Raw genomic sequence first — 17,949 nt, 5'->3', positions numbered from 1 at the left:
TCCCGAGGGTCTCAGGAAAGGGCTCAGGGGCCCTACATTCATCCCAGAACGAGGCTGTCACAAAGACACTGTGCAGAATTCAATTCAATTAGGGAGAAACCCACCCAATGATGAACAGCTCCAAGATATGAAAACAGAGCATTCAAAAGCACAATGGACACAGTGATTGTTTCTTTTATTCAAGTCAGGAACAATGCGACATCTCACTCAGGCACAAGCTGATTATCACATGAGTCAAAACTCTGAGGAACAAACATAATTCAGATGCAAACCTGATTTGGGGAAACAAAGCCGTCCAGTCCTTGTCAAGTTAGGACAACAATGACGCAGAAACGCTGAGCTCTGCAAGGAGGGGCTTCCTGGGAGTACCCAGGTCCTCTACAGTTCTGTCCAAGGCCTTTGCACATTGATCTGCTCTCCAAAGGTCAAGGAGTAAGCAGTTAGGAGAATCAGTAAGTCTTCAGAGCAGTATGAAGAGGAAATTAGCATGGGGGACACATAGTTCATAAGAGGGGGCAGTCAGCCATCTGGAGCACCCCCTGGGACTTTGAGGGTTTTTTTTTATTGAGTTCTAACCTACATCTAGTAAAGTGCACAAATCTGAAGTTAGTGAAACTTCAGCTCAGTGAGACTTCACACACATACACACACGCACACACACACACAAACACGGGCGCTCACGGAAGTGTGCGTGTGTATGAGCACCGCCTCTAGAGAGATGGCTCCCTCAGGCACTCCCCAGGGCTCCTGCCTCCAAGGGTAACCAGTGTTCACTGAAGTTTTCCCTTGTTGTTGTTGAGTTTTTTTTTTTAATTCGTATAAATAGAATATGACGTATGCATTTTTTTGGTTCAGAATTCTTCATTCAAATCCGTGTGTATGACACCCCCCCCATGTTGGCGTGAGCATCTGTACTTGGTGCTTTTCCAGTGGTGGAATATACTGTTGAGTGAGCCCTGCACAACTGTGTGTCTGCTCTCCCGGGGACATGCATTTGCATTGTTTCCAGCTGGGGTTTGGCATGAATAAAGCTGCTGTGACCATTCCCAGGGATGGTTTTGGTGGACGAAGCTCTCCCTTCTGTCAGGTGCATGACAGGTACTGCTGGGCCCACGGGACACTGGTACATGTGGCTTTAGCAGATGCCGCCCGAGAGCTCCCTGCAGGAGTTAGACCAGGTTGCACCCTCTCAGCAGAGGAGGCTGTAGGTACTCCCCGTCCTCACCAACACCGGGCACTGTGGGTCGCTCTCACTGCAGTGACTCTGGAGGGTCACTTGGAATAAGGGCACAGACACCAGCCTGACTTCGGAGCTCCCCTCACCAAGCTGGCGGGAGGCAGCCTTTCCTCCAGCACCGGGAGAGGCAGGGACTGAGGTGGTGCGGGTGTTCGGCCCGCCCCACATGTAGGTGAGATGGAAAATGAAATCCAAAAAAACCTGCCTGCCACCTTATTTTCTTCCCTCCTTCTACGAGAGTTTACTGAGCACCTACAGCACTGGGGCCACGGCTGTGAAGCAAACAGACAAAAATCCCTCCCCTCATGGAGCTCGCACTAGTGAAGAGAGACAGACCACAAACACAGCTGAATGGGTGGTATACGCTCTCACGTCTGTGGGGTCTTTGCCAGCACCAGGAAGCTGTCCAATCCAGAGGGGCTCACTGTGGAAAGGCTCTCGCCTGCCCCGCATTAGCTCTGCTCCCTCGATGTGCCTTTATCCATTTGCTTTCTGGAAAGGTGATCTCAGTACTCTTCTTGATGTAGGTCCTCTCCGTGGGGGTAGGTGGGAATAAGTATATAATGGAGGACGTTACAAGGACTGAGTCTACAGATAACAACAATGCAGAGACGGGGACATTGGGGGCTGGGTGGCTACAATCTCAGATCGAGTGGCCAGGCAAGGGGTCACTGAAAATGTGAACTTGAGTCAAGACCTGAAGGAAATGACTCAGATATCTGGGAGGAGAACGTCCAAGACAGAGGAAGCAACAAGTGCAAATGCCCTGGGGTGGGAATGTCCCCAGCCTGGTGATGGAGCTGGGAGAGGCCAGTGTGGCTAGAGAGAAGGAGAGCAGCCAGAGGTGACTGAGAGGACAGGGAGATGAAGCAGGGCCCGGTCTGTTGTGGGGGCTGTGGGTAGCAGGAGCTGTTTCCAAGTGTAAAGTTGGAGACCGAGTGGGTGATTGTGCAGGAGGGACCAGAGCCAGGGGGAACATGGGCTGAGGCACTAGAGCCCCACAGCAGAGAATGGACATGGGGGCAGCAGAGGTGAAGGAGGAGCAGCCGGCGAGGGGGAGGAGGTCTAGGACAGTGTAACAGAGGTGGGCATAAGGGAGCAGCCTGCCAGATGCTGCCTAGAAGGCGCTCAGGGGGCAGGAGGACTGAGAACCACCTGTGTTCAGTAACACGGATGTCATTGCAGTGTCGCCTACAGGGTGGCCACCATGATCAGAGACCATTTGTGGGGTGGTGGAAGCAGGGGACTGCTGGAAAGCACCCAGAGAACAGGAGCCAAACTGGCGAAGTCATTTGAGGAATTTCACTGCAAAGGACGAGAGAGAAATGGAGCAGTGGCTAGAGATGGAAAAGTTGCTTTTTAAACAACTTTACTGGGATATAATTCACATCCCATAAAATCCACCCACCCTTTAAAGTTTGCAGTTCTGTGATTGCTAGTGTGTTTGCACAATCGTGCACCCATCCCACTCTCTAATTCCAGGGGATTTTCACCACCCCAGAGAGAAACCCCATATCCATGAGAGTTCACTGCCCATTCTCCCCTCCCCTAGCCCCTGACTACCACCCATCTGCCTTCAGTCTCTATGGATTTGCCTACTCTGACAATTCATACAAGTGCAGTCCTTTACTGTGTGGTCTTTTGTGACTGGCTTCTTCCACTTAGCATCTCTCCAAGTTTGTCCATTATACCATGTATCTGTATATAATTCCTCTTTATTTCTGAATAATATCCAGTTGCATATTATATACAGTGTATAAACCACATCCTGTTTATCCATTCTTCAGGCGATGGGCACCTAGATTGTGAACACCTTTTAGCTGTTACAAAAAATGCTGCTAATGGATGTTCATATACAAGGTTTTGTGCAGACATGTTTTCAGTTCTCTGGAGCATACACCTAGGACTGGACTTGCTGGGGCATATGGTAACTTTATGTCTAATATTTTGAGGAACTGCTGAATTGTTTTCCAAAGTGACTGCCCCATTTTATGTACCCACCAACAACATATAAAAGTTCCAATTTCTTCCCAACCTCACCAACATTTATCACTTTCTTTTGTATTTAGCCATCAGTGTGGGGGAGAAGCAGCACCACACTGTGGTTTTGATGACCATGATGCTGAGCACCTTCTCATGTGCTTATTGGCCATCTGAATATCATTTTTGGAGAAATATCTATACAAATCCTTTGACTGTTTTAAAATTGGATTGTGTGTCTCTTTACTGTGAGAGTTCTTTATATATTCTAGATACTAGTCCCTTATCAGATACATGACTCTTTTCTCCCATCCTGTGTGTGTGTGTGTGTGTGTGTGTGTGTGTGTTTCACTTTCTCAGTTGTGAAGCACAAGTTTTTAATCTTGATGTAGTCCCATTTGTCAAATTTTTTGGTCGTTTGTGTTTTTGTGTCATATCTAGGAAACCATTGTTTCATACAAGGTCATAAAGAGTTATCCCATGTTTTCATCTAAGAAACAATCTATTTTGAGTTAATTTTTTATATGGTATAAGGTAGGGGGTTGTCCAACTTCACTTTTTTCCATGTGGTTATACATCTGTCCCAGAGCCATCTGTTGAAAAGACAATTACTCCCTGTGGAATTATTCTGATAACTTGTTGACATATTTCTTGTTTTTTCTTTTAAAGACTTTATTTATTTATTTGACAGAGAGATAGAGAGAACACAAGTAGACAGAGCCACAGGCAGAGGTAGAGGGACAAGCAGGCTTTCTGCTGAGCAGGGAGCCTGATGTGGGGCTCGATCCCAGGACCCTGGGATCATGACCTGAGCTGAAGGCAGCCGCTTAACTGACCGAGCCACCCAGGCGCCCCTCTTGTTTTTTTACTATGGGAGAAATAACCCAGGTGTGTGTTGCTGGGCCACACCGTGCACAGATCTGGGAATGGTGATGAAGGGGAAGGAGGAGAATGACTGGAGCAGCAGCCTCCAGAGGGAGAGGGGTGCCCAGTGGAGGGGCTGGCATCGTCAAGTTCAAGGTCAGTGTGTAGTAGCAGGAGAAGGGATGGGCACTGATGTCAGCAGTGAACTTTCTCTCCTTTCTGCAGTGACACAGGCACCAAGTCAGCACTGCAGAGAAGCAGAGGACGAGGGTTGGGAGCTGGAGGAAGAGGTTCGTGGGAGTGGAAGTAGACTGGGAAAATGCAGGATACGTGCCAGCAACATTGCCGCCCCCTCTGAGCTTAGCGATGATGAACTGAAACAGGTGCAGAGGGAGAGAGTGGAGGGATCCAAGGCCTCTGAGGGCTCTCTGTGCTGGGATGTAAGGGGAAAGCTGGTTCTTAGTGGCTGCAGGTAGCAGCTCTCTCGTGACGATGGTCAGGGTCATTCCAAGGAGGAGATCTTTAGTCATGCAGAGGCCAGCCTGTCCTCTCAACACAGGAAGATGAGGCCATCGCCTCCAAATCTAATTAGAGAGGGTGGGGAGGGGGTCACCAGTAGTCCTCAACTCCGCCAATGCCCCATCTGTCTCAGTGGGCTTGGGCTGCCACAACAAATACCAAAGACTGGGTACTTAACTAACAGTGGACTTGTACTTAACAATGGATATTTATTATTCCCAGTCTGGAGGCTGGGAGCCCCAGAAGAGGTTGCCAGCATGGTTGGATTCTGACGGGAGCCCTTGCTTGCAGACAGCTGTCCTCCTGCTGTGTCCTCACAAGGCAGAGAGATAGTGAGTGAGGGCTCTGGTGTCTCTTCTCATAAGGGCACTCACTAATCCCTTCTTGAGGGTCCCCACCATGACCTCATCAACCCTCATCACCTCCCAAAGATCCCACATTCAGCACATTAATTTAGGGCACACACAGTTCAGTCCACACCACCATCCAAGCTGCTCTTGGCCTCCAAGAAGCCCAGATGCTGAACTTCAAAACAGAGAAGGGACAAAAAGAGGTTCCCAGCCCTTACAGTGATGTCCACATCACTGGCAACCCACGTGGAAAATCTTTCATCTTTACACTTCCTATCATGTATCTTACAGAGTTGTGAGGCCTAACATGCTAGCCACAGGCCACACGTGGATTGACATGTCGGTAGTCAGAATGGAGATGTGCTGCAAGTGCAAAACATATGCACCAGGTTCCAAAGACTTAATATTTTTAAAAAAGGAAAATATCTCAATAATCATTTATAGCAATTACATGTTGAAATGATAATATGTTGGGATATTGGGTTAAATTATTAAATGAATTTCATCTGTTTCTTCTTAGTTTTAAAAATGTGGTTACTAGAAAATCTAAAATTATAAATGTGGTTCACATTTGTGGATTGTATGAGATTCTGTTGGAGAGACACTGGAGAAAGGAACCCACATTGAAAATGGCCCCAGCATGGCAGGCCCTCCTGCCTCAGTCCATGGGCACCTGTGCTGTCGCCCGGGGATGAACCCTACAAGTGTGTCTTACAGTGGGGCCATGTCTCCAAGGAGGTAGGACCCCCAGGGCAGGCTCATGAGGACACAGCCTTGTGGGAACACAGCTGGAGCCCAGTGCAGGTGGCCTTGGACAGTCCCTGGGAGGCAGCCCCGGGGAGCTGGGGACCGGGTCGGTTCTTGTTTGGTTTAGGGACAGGAAAGTAACACCCATTTTCCAACACCGGAGTCGCCCCAGGCACAAGATGCCGAACCTGGAGATTCTTGGCTGCCTCTGCTTCCTCTGAGCCATGGTCTCATTGCCTGGGAAGCCGGTAGGTCCCCAGCACCTGTTACAATTGGTCTTTCTCTTTATTCTCCTCCCACATGCACGCTTGTGTGAGATTGCTGTAAGGTAAATAAGGTGTGCGGAGCAGTGTTACTGAACTTCGTAGACCCATCCCGTTTACTACTTATTAAAATCGGCCATGGTACTGCACAAAGATAGCTTGACTGTGTCCCGGTTGCTCAGCCCTGGGCTGGCTCCCTTCTCTCCTGCTGCCGTAAACCTCAATGCTATGACTATCTCTATCTTCTTTCCACTTGAATTATTTTATGGGAATGTTTCCCCTGAAGTGAAATGTGTTGGCTGGAAAATATATACAGTTTTATGGTTCCTGTGACTTCTTTTCTTCAAGTCACCCTCCCAGCGGAAGGCATCACCATGTACGTTCTCCGGCCCCGTGCGGTGTGCACCTGCGCCCCATGGTGCGTGCCTGTGCTCTGTGTGGTGACTTCCTCCAGCCTTGCCAGTTCTGGGATTGAGCATTTGTTTTTATTTGTACCAATTGATTGTTACATAACAGACACTGCCTGGATATTATCCTGGCATTTTCTTAATTGCAGATGAGAATGAGTAACATCCTTCCATTAAAATTTACACAAATTTAAGGAACAGCCACCATCTCGATAGTCGAGAGAAACCCTTTTCTGCTCCTTCTGCTTGCCGGCATGTGGGGAACCCACAGCTGCCCCGAGGCTGCAAGTCAGCCGGCCAGACCCCAGCTTCACCTTCTGACCCACCGTTATCACAGTCGTCCAAGAAGCCTCCTCCAGCTAATAGTCATTTATCCCCTCCAACAAACTGAGAATGCATCAGACAGTCCCCTATCCCTGTGTGATATAGACGAATTCTTGGTATTTCTTAGTTGCCATATGTTGATTGTTCAGAATTACACACATTCAGGTTTATCCGCAAGAAACCTTGCAGAAGATGTGGCTGATGTTCCGTTCATGGCTTATTAAAACCTCAGGAAGACCCCAGCCCCCTCCCCAGGGAAACTCATAAAAGGTCTCCTTGCGGAGCCACATGCTGGTCTGGCAGGTGACCCAGGAAGGCAGGGAGGGAAAAGAGAGAGGATGCCCTACTTGCCCACTAGATGGCACCTCGCAATAATTAATGAGGAGAGGACCACTTCCTTCCAAACCTGGAGCCCCACCTCCACCCCAGTCCCGCACTGCAACACACCCCAGTCATGTTTACTTCCAAGCTAGACATCTCAAAAAACAGAAAAATAAAAAAGTTCATTCTAGATAAAAATACACCATCTGCCTGTGAAAAATCTTGCTCATCGCTGTCATGTCAACACCCAAAGCAGGTTAATAACTGGCCCAGAACAGATGGTTTCTTTTTATAATTACTGGGTCCCCCCACCAAGGCTTCCTCCTCAGCTGCCTCCTTGCCCTGCTGGCAGCCCCCTGCTGTTTCCTGCCTACCTTGCGGCCACTGCCCAGCCAGACACCGCCCTGCCAGCCACAGGGGCCAGCCCTCTGCTCAAGCCGGGGCCCCCTCACCCTCTGCTGGGAATCAGGCACGGGGGCCCAGAGGGCTTCAACCCCATCTGGGAAGATGGCCACCAGCAGGCGACCCCGGCCTCGTCACCCCCACTAGCAAAGAAAAACTAATCAAACCAAGATGGTGGGAGTTACCCACCAAATCAATAAAGGTTCAAGACTCTATCATCCTATTTCTTGGTGAGGACATAGTAAGATGCATACCCCCAAACCCTGTGTCAGGAGAGCAAGTGATCGACACTCACTGTCCAGAATGAATTTTGACTGAATGTAACAACCTGCACAATATCGCATACTTTTTAATCCAGCACTCTCACTTGGAGGAATCTCTCCAAAAGACTGTCAGGGTAGTAGTGAGTAAGACTTCACTCAGCAAGGCCTGCTCCGTCTGACCCGGAACTCCTGAGGAGTTAGGTCAGGGTTTTTCCCAAGAATAAAGGCAGGCTGGCCAGGGGAAGGACTTCAAGTGGACATCAGGGCAGGACCTCCCAAGTAGGATCCTGTGTCTGTGAGTCTCAAGAAAGGTGAATGGGGGGTTGGGGGAAGCCTCACCCATTCATTGCTCATGTGTTGGGCCCAACGCTCCCAGACCCAGGGGACAGGCGGTCCTGGTTCAGAGGTCCTGCCCTGACGTCTGCCGAAGTCCCTCCCTGGCCTTAGTCAGGTGTGTTCTCATTCATCCTCAAGTTTTCTCTACACACACAGAGGTGTCAGAACACCAACTCTCCTCAGCGGGTTGCCTGCTTCGATACTCCAGGGAGGCCTGCGCTGTTTCCCATCAGAGGGAGCCCTAAGTCGCTGTCCTGCCCTGGGGCCTGGGGACCTGGGGGCGGCTCGAGCCTGTGCGCACACTGACAGCACAGAGGGGCCAAAGCAGGAAAGCTCGTCTCAGGCACTGGTCTTGGGGAGCTTCTGTCATTCTTTAAAGCCACAAATCCCGAACCTTCCCTTGTATGCTGTGTGTATGACCCTGGGTATGAGAGATGCTTTGACACAAAATGTGTGAGAAAAGTCCTGTTCAGAAAACATTTATTGCAATTGATGATACCTAGTCAAGTTAGGGTTCTGAAAGCCAAGGGAATACAGTATTAGGGGAAATTCAGGGTGGACGCATTGCTTAGATCCCACCACATCAGAAAGAGTCATTTTCTTTGCTGTAAGTACTTCATTTTAAAAGCAAAATTCAAGAACTACCACGACTTGTCCGATGATGAGACGAAGCCCCTGGGAAGAGGAGGGCCCAGGTGTGCTGCGTAGACAAGGGCTGGGTGCCTGGATGCTTTTGGCTTTGCTCCCCAGGCAACTGCCCCTCCATGGGGCCACTCAGCCACTGGTCAGGGAGGCGACACATGAGGTAAACATGATTCCGGCACGGGGCAGCTCTTGGCCCTAAGCCCCTGAGCCCCAGGGGAGGAACCAGTCCTGTAATAGGTGCTTCAGACAGGGCTCATCGTCACAGATGAGGAGACGGAACACAGAGGCCTCCTGCCGTGCCCCCATATGAATGACCGTGGATTCAAGAAGCTGTCATCCACGTCTGCAGCAGGCACGGCTTCACTTTTCACCAGCCTCCAAGCAAAAGGGGTGTCACTATGCATTATTAGTGCACACGACCCAAAATCCAGTGTCTTCATAAATAATTTCCAGAACATGATACAGCACAATAGGAGCTTCTCCAGCAGGTTTCACTCCATTTAGGTAATACATGATGGTGTGGGGCTTCCCCAACTCCCCGTCCCCGCCTGGGAGGCCCAGGAATCATCTAAATGAGATCCCCACTTCCAGGAGGAACGACCTAGTCATCATACTGAACTTCGGCGCGGAGCTCCTTGGTGACGTAGTTGACCAGCATGGCCAGCAGCTGCTGCTTCAGGGCCTCGCTGCCCATGACCAGTGTGGTCAGCTGCACAGCGTCCGTCCAGTCCAGGTGCCTGAGGATGGTGGAGGCTTCATTAAAGAGCTTTTGCTGCTCACTGGGTGGCAGCTCCATTATGATCTGAGGAATTGGCTTGAACCGTCCACTTGTCATCCATGCACCTAAGAGGCCCCCGACAGCCCCCCCTTGAAAACAAGGAAGGTTCAGTTAGTTGGTCCTTATTCATAAATGGTGACCTCAGACCCTTGCTGGGAGCACGTCCACTGCCATGATGAGTGAGCACATTCACACACGGGTGGGAACAGGCTCGGCTTCATGTCTGCTCCACCCCATAGTGCGGCGGGCAAGGGTTTCTGGGGTCCTCAGTCCATTTGGCTCAGATAATTGACACCCAATGTGCCCTTCCCTAAGCTGTGCACTCACAGACGCAGCACAAAGCATCTCCCACCGCACAGCTCTGAGAACTGAAATCTTCTCCAGGGCCCACAGGTTTCCTGCTTCCCATGAAACTCTCATCTTAAAAGACAGAGCTGAGAAGCCAGTGCATTTGCAAGGAGAATCATCTCAGTGGTGAGGCTGAGCTTTCTCCGTACTATGCTCTTTGCCCCTGAACTCTGGAAATTTCCAGTGAAATCCTGTGGCTAACAGACCCTGGGGACACAGAAGGAGACCTTTACCCGGGTAGCAACTATTTTTCATGCCAGCCCTCGAGAGCTGTATGATGATAACTATCAAATATAACTCACTCAACTATTTTTCTTCCTGTGACCCCAAAAGGGCATAACCATTATTTTTAAAGGTAAATTTATGATCAAATTTCAGGTGCACAACATTGGGACTTATAGGACTTATGGGAATAAGATGCACAAGGCTGAAGCCCTTATGTCCACAGAAACTTCTATATGATTGGGGGTGGGGGGCAGGTCTGCTAAGGAAGGCGCCCTGGGGCAGGGGTCTCAAACTCAGGCGCCCTCTGGGGACAGGCAGGTAGCTGAGAGGAGTGAAGAGGACTGAGTGAGCCTGTGGGTGATGAAGAACAGGGTCGTGTCTAAGGGGTGGGGGCTACCCCTCGCCAGCCCACTGCTACCACACGGAATCCCACATGTGTATCCTGGAAAAAGTTTCATGATTATTAAAAATCAGTCATCAGATATTAATAGATGCAGTCCAGCTGGACTTAGTGACTCTCTCTCTGAAAGAGCAGAGTGTGGAAAGGGGAGACACTGACTCCACAGGGGATAAACCGGCAAACACCACCTTAACCGGTGGATCAAGGTGGACATAGGGAGGCTGTGGGTGTCACATGTCCCTGAAATGGCACTATGAGACAGGCACTCCACCGCTGTCTGCGGTATGCTTTCCCAAGGTCCACAACCCTGGGCTAAGCATGAGCAACCATCAGGCCGACCCAAACAGAGAGGCATTCTACAAGTACATGCCCAGGACTCCTCACCAGTACCCAGGCCATGAACACAGCTAAGTCCGAGCAACTGTCACAGAGCTGGGGAGACGGAGTAAGGAGACATGAGGATTAAATGCTCTGTGATCCCTTGAGCTGGATTCTGGGACAGGAAAAGATCGTAATGCAAAAACGGGCAAAGTACAAAGAAAGTCTGGAGACCAGTTAGTAGGGACACGTCAGTGTTGGTTTCTTACTTTTCACAAATGCACCGTGGTGGTAATGTTATGGGAACTGGGTGAGGAATATGTGGGCGTTCTCTGCACAGTCTCACCAACGTGTCTGTAATTCTACTACTGTTGCAGAATTAGAGGTTTATCTGAGAGAATACAGCCCAGGCCGGAGAGAACCCGGTTGTGGGCTGGACCCCGCCAGCAGGCAGTAAAAGCTGCACCCTCTCAGGAAGCCAAGTGTGGAGGCATCTGGAGGCACACAGCTCCCCTGGGGCTGAGCCCAGGCCAGCATCAGGCCCAAGAGAATGAGCGCTGCCCCTAGTCAGCCTTCCCCTCTGCTCCAAAAGAAGGGAGGATTTGGGGAAGGGAAACCGGTCATTTACAGGTTTTACTGAACTTTAGCCCACGACACCCATGAAGAGCTCAGAGCTGACAAACATTTCAATCAACTGCACTAAACCTTTATGAGAATGTCAATATTTGATTTAAAGCAGCACTTCATGCAAACAATCACCAGGAATATCGACCAGCAAATTACTAACTCTTTGGACAAGAGAAAATTCCTTGGTTTTCTGGGTAAAATGATACTCCGCCCACGACTAGTGGCTTCAAGGAGCAAATCCCCGGGTTCCCCTGGCAGACGTCCTGTTCTCTACCAGCTCTGACAGAATCTGAGTAAGATATGTGCTCCCACAATGGCATCTGGGAACAGCTCTAGGATAAATGAGCCCATCAAGCCCTCCCCTGAGCACATTAGATGGGGGGACAGGGACAGAGATAAAGAATGTCACTGAGGAAGGAGGCCGTGGCCACGTCTCCTCCCCAACTGGCTGCTTCTTGGATGGTGAGAAGCTGAAGTCACGACTCCCTAATTTACGGGTGGGAAAGGGAAATGTATAGTGGAAGGTCTGGGGTCACCCACACACTGATTTACTCCCCAGTGTGAGCTCTGCATCATGAAACGTCCTTGAACACCAATCCTGCCACAGAAAGGCAGAACAGGGCAGGAAGTCATGCCGGGAGCTGGAAACAGAAGCAGACAGGCAGTCACCTCTCCAGCCTGTGTTCATGGGAGGACTGTAGCAGTGCTGTGAGCTCTCCCACGTCCCCAGCACGGGCTGCCCAGCACAGAGCAGGCATTCAGTGAGGTATCTGCCGAGCCCAATGCAGCAGACCATGCCTTTATCACTCCCTTGTGCTGCAGGGTCCATGTGAGGCACCTCACAGGAGGCCTAATCCAGCCCCTCCTCACGTCAGACCCACACAGCAGCCCGCTCTCTGGTGCCACCCTGGCCGAAGGGGAGACCACACCAGAATCCTTCCTACTCTAAGATGTAGGAAGCAACCTTTTCTGGCTCCAAGAAATGGTGGGAAAATCAGCCAAACCTTCATTCATAGCCAAAAACTTGCTCTCAAGTAGAAGGTGGCAAGAACGGGGGACCGGGATGACCATCCTAGGACTGTTTGCTGCTTTTGCTGCATTAGACTGTTGGTTTCAGAATGGGATGGTCTCCATGAATGAGCTCATGTAACATGACCAGACAGCATCTGCTCCTAGGAGGTGCTCAGCACCTCCCAGCTTCCTCCCTGCTTCCCTTCTGCAGTGACATGCAATGGTGACAGGGGAAGGAGACCATCCAAGGGACCCAGGACACCCTGATATCTTCAGAGGTCCAGACACATCCCTGAGGGGAGAGGCGCCCTCCAGGTCTGCATGAGTCATATGTCATTTGCAAGAATGCCCTGCGTGTCTGAGACCTTCACACTCAGAAGCCCGTGTTTTCAATGGGATGAATTCGGGCCACAAAGACCATGTCACAGAAGCAACCTCAACTTGACAAACATCTCCCACAGGACAGGGACTTCTGTAAGGTCTCTGTGGTAACAAAGGCCTTTTTTACAACACCCCTGAGCTGGCTGCCCCTGCAGGAAGCTTACACTTACCAACAGCTAGTCCAGGTGGACCTCCGACCAGACCACCAACGAAGGCCACAGCCCCTGTGACCAGGGCACCTGTACCAGAGTGCTTGACGGCCGCCTTCATTTTCCTCTCCCCAGAGATGGAGCACAGCAGCTTCATGACATCTTCCATCACGATGGGCATCTTGGCGAGCCCTGAAGGAAGCATTTCAAAGGGAAACTCTTAATGAGTGTCAGAGTATTTGCACCCAAATGTCACTCTTGCTAGAGTTTGGAGGACAGCCTCACGCAGAGAACAGGAGCTCTGCTGTATGTGGAACCAACACACCCAGTGATGCGATGGGTTCCTTGTCATAGAAGAAGTTGGGGAGCCGCTAGTTAATAAGCACACAGAACCCGCAGAATGCATGAGAGGTCTTCCTTGCATAACTTCTCATTCATGACAGATTACGGAACAGGCCCAGCCACAAGCTGCATCTGTTCATCACAAGTGAGGCAAGCGTGCCCTCTCTTCTGTCTGTGGCCTTCCTGCTGGCTCAGGCAGCCCCAGTGCACAGAGCCTGGCAGAGGGCAGAACATCCCAGCCTCGAGTCCTCTGTCGTGTGACAGGACAGTGGAGCTCATGCCAAGCCCGAGAAGGGGAAAGTACTGGGCTCTGTGACCACCCTGGCCTGTACCCACACCTGCCTGCCCCGTGACCCTAAGCCGAGTGTCAGACTCCTCACCTGTAAAGGGAGATAAGCCACCTACAAGCTGGATTCTGGAAAGGTCTGAGGGGAATGGATGCAAAGTACCTGTTGTGAGTCTGGAACACGCGGCCCTGAGACCTGATGGCTCTAAATGAATGTTTGTTACTGATACACACCACTGACTTTTCTATAAGCAACCGCTCCTAACACCCATCCAGTTCTGTGTGGGGCATAGTAAAGGTAGGGACAGGATGGCCCTAAGGATGACCAGTAAGAGGGAACAACCAGAGAAGAAAATAAACCAAAGAATTCCAGAGGTCTTCATGTGTTTGGATAGACAGACAGATGGACCTTTGGAACAATGACCTTAGAATAACTCTTGTGGTCAGGAAAGTGTTGGCCACACTGGTGGGAAACTGGCAGGCACACAGGGCAAAGGCAGGGTGGGCTCTGCCCCAGGGTCAGGGGGAATAGAGAGCCACAACACTGACAGGACACCTGACAGGACCCGGAAGTAAAATCAAAGAGACCATGGGCTGGTGGTTCTCCTCGTGGCTTCAGCTGGACCCAAGGCTGGAAGGCACTTCCTTTCCTTCACTCCCCTTTTCATGCAAGCAGTGCCTAAAGGAACTTGGCAAAGTTTGGGGCAGACCCTTTGCTCAAGAACTCTTGGTTACGTCTCCTTTTGACCCAACAAAAATCCAGAACCAGACACTCATGTAGAATCATCCTCTCGATCCTGGAAGAGAATTTTGAGCCCCTAGAACAAGCCTGTGGGTCTGCTGGGTCACCACAGTGGGGGTTCAAAATTTCTCTGTAGTCCTAGGAGAGGTAAGAAGTGTCCTGGGCTCTCGCCCCGGCCATGTTCTGAATCAGTGATTCTCCACACGTGCACCCCACTTCGGACAGTAAGACTCTAAGAGACCATGACCCAGACACCTGACAATGGCTGCTTAGTCCTCGAGTTCAGAAAGTGAAAACAAGCACCCCCCAAAGTGTCTGTTTGACCAAGTGGGGTGTAGAGGCAATGGAGGGTCAGACCCTGCAGGGGTGCTCAAGGGACTAGAGGAGAAGTCAGAAATGCCTGCCCCCGCTCTGGCACCATGTGTCCTGGACCTGCCAGCACACCTCCGGGCTTCCTGCCCCTTTGCTCACTACTGCAACCCCTTGTAGACAGAGTCCATGCCACCTTCTCCACCGTGGAAGAGAGCCCACGTGAGGGTCATGACTTGTCCACACACGAAGGCCACAATAATAAAATAGCCTTATAACAGCAAAGGGACTGCACATGGCAGAAGTCACTGAGAAATGAGGGAATGGAAGCTGTGACTTGATTTACCCAGTAGCCATGGTGCTGTAAAGCTATGCAAATGAGTTTTATTTCAAATACTAATTTAATTCACATATTGATAATCAAAGGAATTAATTCCATGGTAAAACTTTGAAAAAGCTAACAATTCTCCTGTAAAACACCTAATCATCAGATAGTTTATATCTGGTTTCTATCCAGCTTTCTATCTGTCCATTATGCTGGGAAAAAGGGAGATGAAATTCGGACCCAGGAAGGCCCCTTTGGGGGTGGCAGTGAGCTTCCCGTTTCCAGGCACATGAAGACCCCAAGCATGGCTGCCAAGTTGGCTTCTTGGCCAGGGCACTCTGCCCAGACACTGCTCTTAAAGCAGGGTTTCTGCACGATTGTAGACCTACACTCTGGAAACACTTTCTGCACAGCAAGAAAATGCACAGATAGGAGGCAGGAAACAGCCACTTCACACTCTGCGGTCTATCTAAAAACCTAGCTTCCCACCTACTCTGAATGACTTCATACAAACCCACAGGGGCTAATAAAACATCATCATGCAAAGACTACTTACTCCCAACCTCCACTCAGCCCAGGCAGACCAGCCCAAGGCAGGAGCCCAGGGCTCTGTAGACCTGGAGGGCCAGCAGGTGTCCTGGTGTGTGGGAGGGCACGAGAGGATGTGGCCCACCTCTGGCTGGGTTCAACAGCTTCACACCACAGCAAGACGTGGCACTGTGGCTGCCTCAATGCAAGACAGAGCTGGTTTAATTTCCATGTGAAAATCATTTTAGACTTCAGAGCATCAACAGACTCTTGGAGAAGAAAGGTTTGTCACCCCAACTCCTGAGTCCTTGCTGGAAAGCCCAGCCTCCTGACTTCTTGGGGACTGCCAGATTGAGGAAGGAAGCCAGTCCTGCTTCCCCTCCCACTCCAAGATTGCCTTTGTCCGTGAGCAGCAAGGAATCCAGTAAGGAGGGAGGAGGGAGGAAGAGTACTCTGATGGGGACAGACCTCAGAGGGTGGGAATGGGGTCTCCACTCCCCATATCACACCTATTTCAGAATCAGATTTGTCCACAACACGGGCTCTGGTCACAGAAAGCCCATCTGCCAGCCACAGGGAAGGCAAATGCCAATTGAAGCTCTGGTTTCTTGCAAGTACCAGGCTGGTCTGCTGGTGACAGCAAGGTTCTGGGGAAGAGGGAGATGAGCCCATCCCTGGGACTGCAGCCTGGCTTTTTGAGATGGACCAGATTGTGAGAGAGCAGCGAGAGGAAGGCTTCAGAGCTAACGGAGACCCACATGCACTGTGTTTAAAAAAAAAAAAAAAAAAAAAAGGAAAAGCAGAGCCTCTTAAGGAGTCAGAGTGATCTTGCTCACCTGCCATCCTCAGTACTTTCTACTTCTCTTTTGGAATTTATGAAACTCCTCTGTGTGGCCTGACTCTTGCAAGTCTTGTGTCCTCACCAGGCCGTGGTGCAAAGGTCCCATGTGGACCCTACCAGCACTGTCGGATTAGCCCCCCAGACTTTTCAATGACCGAAGTGTTGCCAGTATTTAAAAATAAGATTTCGCATCCATCTGATTCCTGATTTCTCTCGAAAAATCAAAAGAGCAAGTCCCCTGGACCATCTTCATAGCCACAGAGGCCAAAGCTGAGCAGGTCTTGCCTTCTGTCTTCCATAGGCGCTGGCAGGGCGACCTTACCTGACCAGGGACCCATAAGTAGGTCATCTGCAACCTCTCAAAGTCCCTCGCTTCCTCTTTTAAAGGCTAAAGAAGCCACCAGTCCCCACCGTAGGAATTGTCCCCTGGGAGATCCCTGACATCCACTCCTGATGATCTCTGAACTTTCCCCGCAGGGCGAGGCCAGGGGTGCTGACTCACCGAGTATCCTTCTAGGACTCTGTCCCGCAGTTCTAACACGTGCCGCCCCACCCACGCACCTGGGACGCAGAGGAGGGTGACGCGCACCCCGGGTTACTGAGGAGGGCAGGGACAGGCGGGTAGCTGGGGAGCTCATACACACATCCGGGTCACTACGTGGCGCCCCGCTGGGAGCCACAGCCCTACCAGGCCGCTAGGGTTGTGACCCCAGCTACCGCGGCCGCTTCCTTCTGGCGTGACGTCAGCCTCTCCGTGCCCCGGGGTCTTCATGAGAAAAATGAATACCCTAGCGGCGTGGACCCGGCTCCGCAGCCCCCCGGGCCCCGCGCCCCAGCGCTCCGCCTCCCCCGCGCCGCGCCCGCGCACCGAGCCCTTCACCTGCTGGGACCGGTCCGTCCCCCGCGCCCTCCGGCCCCCGCCCGCCCAGGGTCTCCGCGCCCCCGCGGCCGCCCCGGCGCGCAGACCCCACCCCCCACCGCCTTCCGGCTCGGCAGCGCTGGGTCTTCCGGTCTCCGCTCACCGGGCGCCGCGCCGCGCCTGCGTAGCCGCCGGCCGGGCCCCGCCGAGGAGCCCGAGGGTTCAGGCGGCGCCTCTCCTCCTCCGGCCACGGCTGGGCCCGGGTGTGGCGGGCGGACTGCAGTCCCGGTGCCCTAAGGCTGCGCTGTGTCGCGCCGGCGCCAGGCCCCCACCGCAGCCCGCGCGCGTGTTACGGGGGCTCCCCTTGCCCCTTCCCGCAGCTGGAGGAGGCCTTCAGCCCGGGATTCAGTATCCCTGCTCCTGCGGCCCACAGGCCCTCCTCCTTGCCCTCGGCCCGCGCGGAAGACAGCCCCGTGACCCGTGGAAGTCCCAGGGGCTAAACTCCTGTTTGCTGAATGTATGGGCCGAAGTCCAGCATGTGGTGCCACCCCCTCCAGGTGCGGTCACTGGTGGGGGGCCCTGGGTCAGCAGTCTCAGCTCTGGCACAAAGGGGGAGTCCAGCTTCCAGGACAAAGCTGAGGTCGGGGAACCTGTTGGGAGGGGGCAGAGGTGTGTGTGGTGGGCTTGCAGGCAGTCCTTCAGAGGGAGCACGGAGAAGGTTCCCTCCACACCGCGCACCCTGAAACACACACACACACACACACACACACACACACACACACAGAGGCTGGCCTTGAACCATCAGAAATCTGAAAAAGGCTC

At 51.8% G+C, this 17,949-nt stretch overlaps 1 protein-coding gene across 9 annotated transcripts; it reads right to left on the bottom strand.

Moving 5' to 3' along the window:
* Positions 1–8,476: 8,476 nt before the first annotated feature.
* C19H19orf12 (chromosome 19 C19orf12 homolog) lies at positions 8,477–17,633 on the bottom strand. 9 transcript variants are annotated; one of them, XM_032323809.1, is made up of 4 exons: positions 16,264–16,881; positions 15,456–15,622; positions 12,917–13,087; positions 8,477–9,525 (listed from the first exon to the last, which is right to left on the bottom strand). In XM_032323809.1, exons 3-4 carry the CDS (start codon positions 13,074–13,076, stop codon positions 9,260–9,262), a joined length of 426 nt encoding a protein of 141 aa, XP_032179700.1. In that variant the 5' UTR covers positions 13,077–13,087; positions 15,456–15,622; positions 16,264–16,881; the 3' UTR covers positions 8,477–9,259. The 9 variants fall into 9 exon arrangements, with proteins under 9 accessions (XP_032179700.1, XP_032179701.1, XP_032179705.1 ...); XM_032323810.1 differs by lacking the exons at positions 15,456–15,622; positions 16,264–16,881 and adding an exon at positions 17,291–17,633; XM_032323814.1 differs by lacking the exons at positions 15,456–15,622; positions 16,264–16,881 and adding an exon at positions 17,240–17,262.
* Positions 17,634–17,949: the final 316 nt, after the last annotated feature.

The sequence above is a fragment of the Mustela erminea genome, chromosome 19 (genome assembly GCF_009829155.1).
Source record: "Mustela erminea isolate mMusErm1 chromosome 19, mMusErm1.Pri, whole genome shotgun sequence".
Lineage (NCBI taxonomy): Eukaryota > Metazoa > Chordata > Mammalia > Carnivora > Mustelidae > Mustela > Mustela erminea.
The sequence above is the reverse complement of the archived record's forward strand: the minus strand, read 5'-3'. Positions and strand labels throughout refer to the sequence as shown.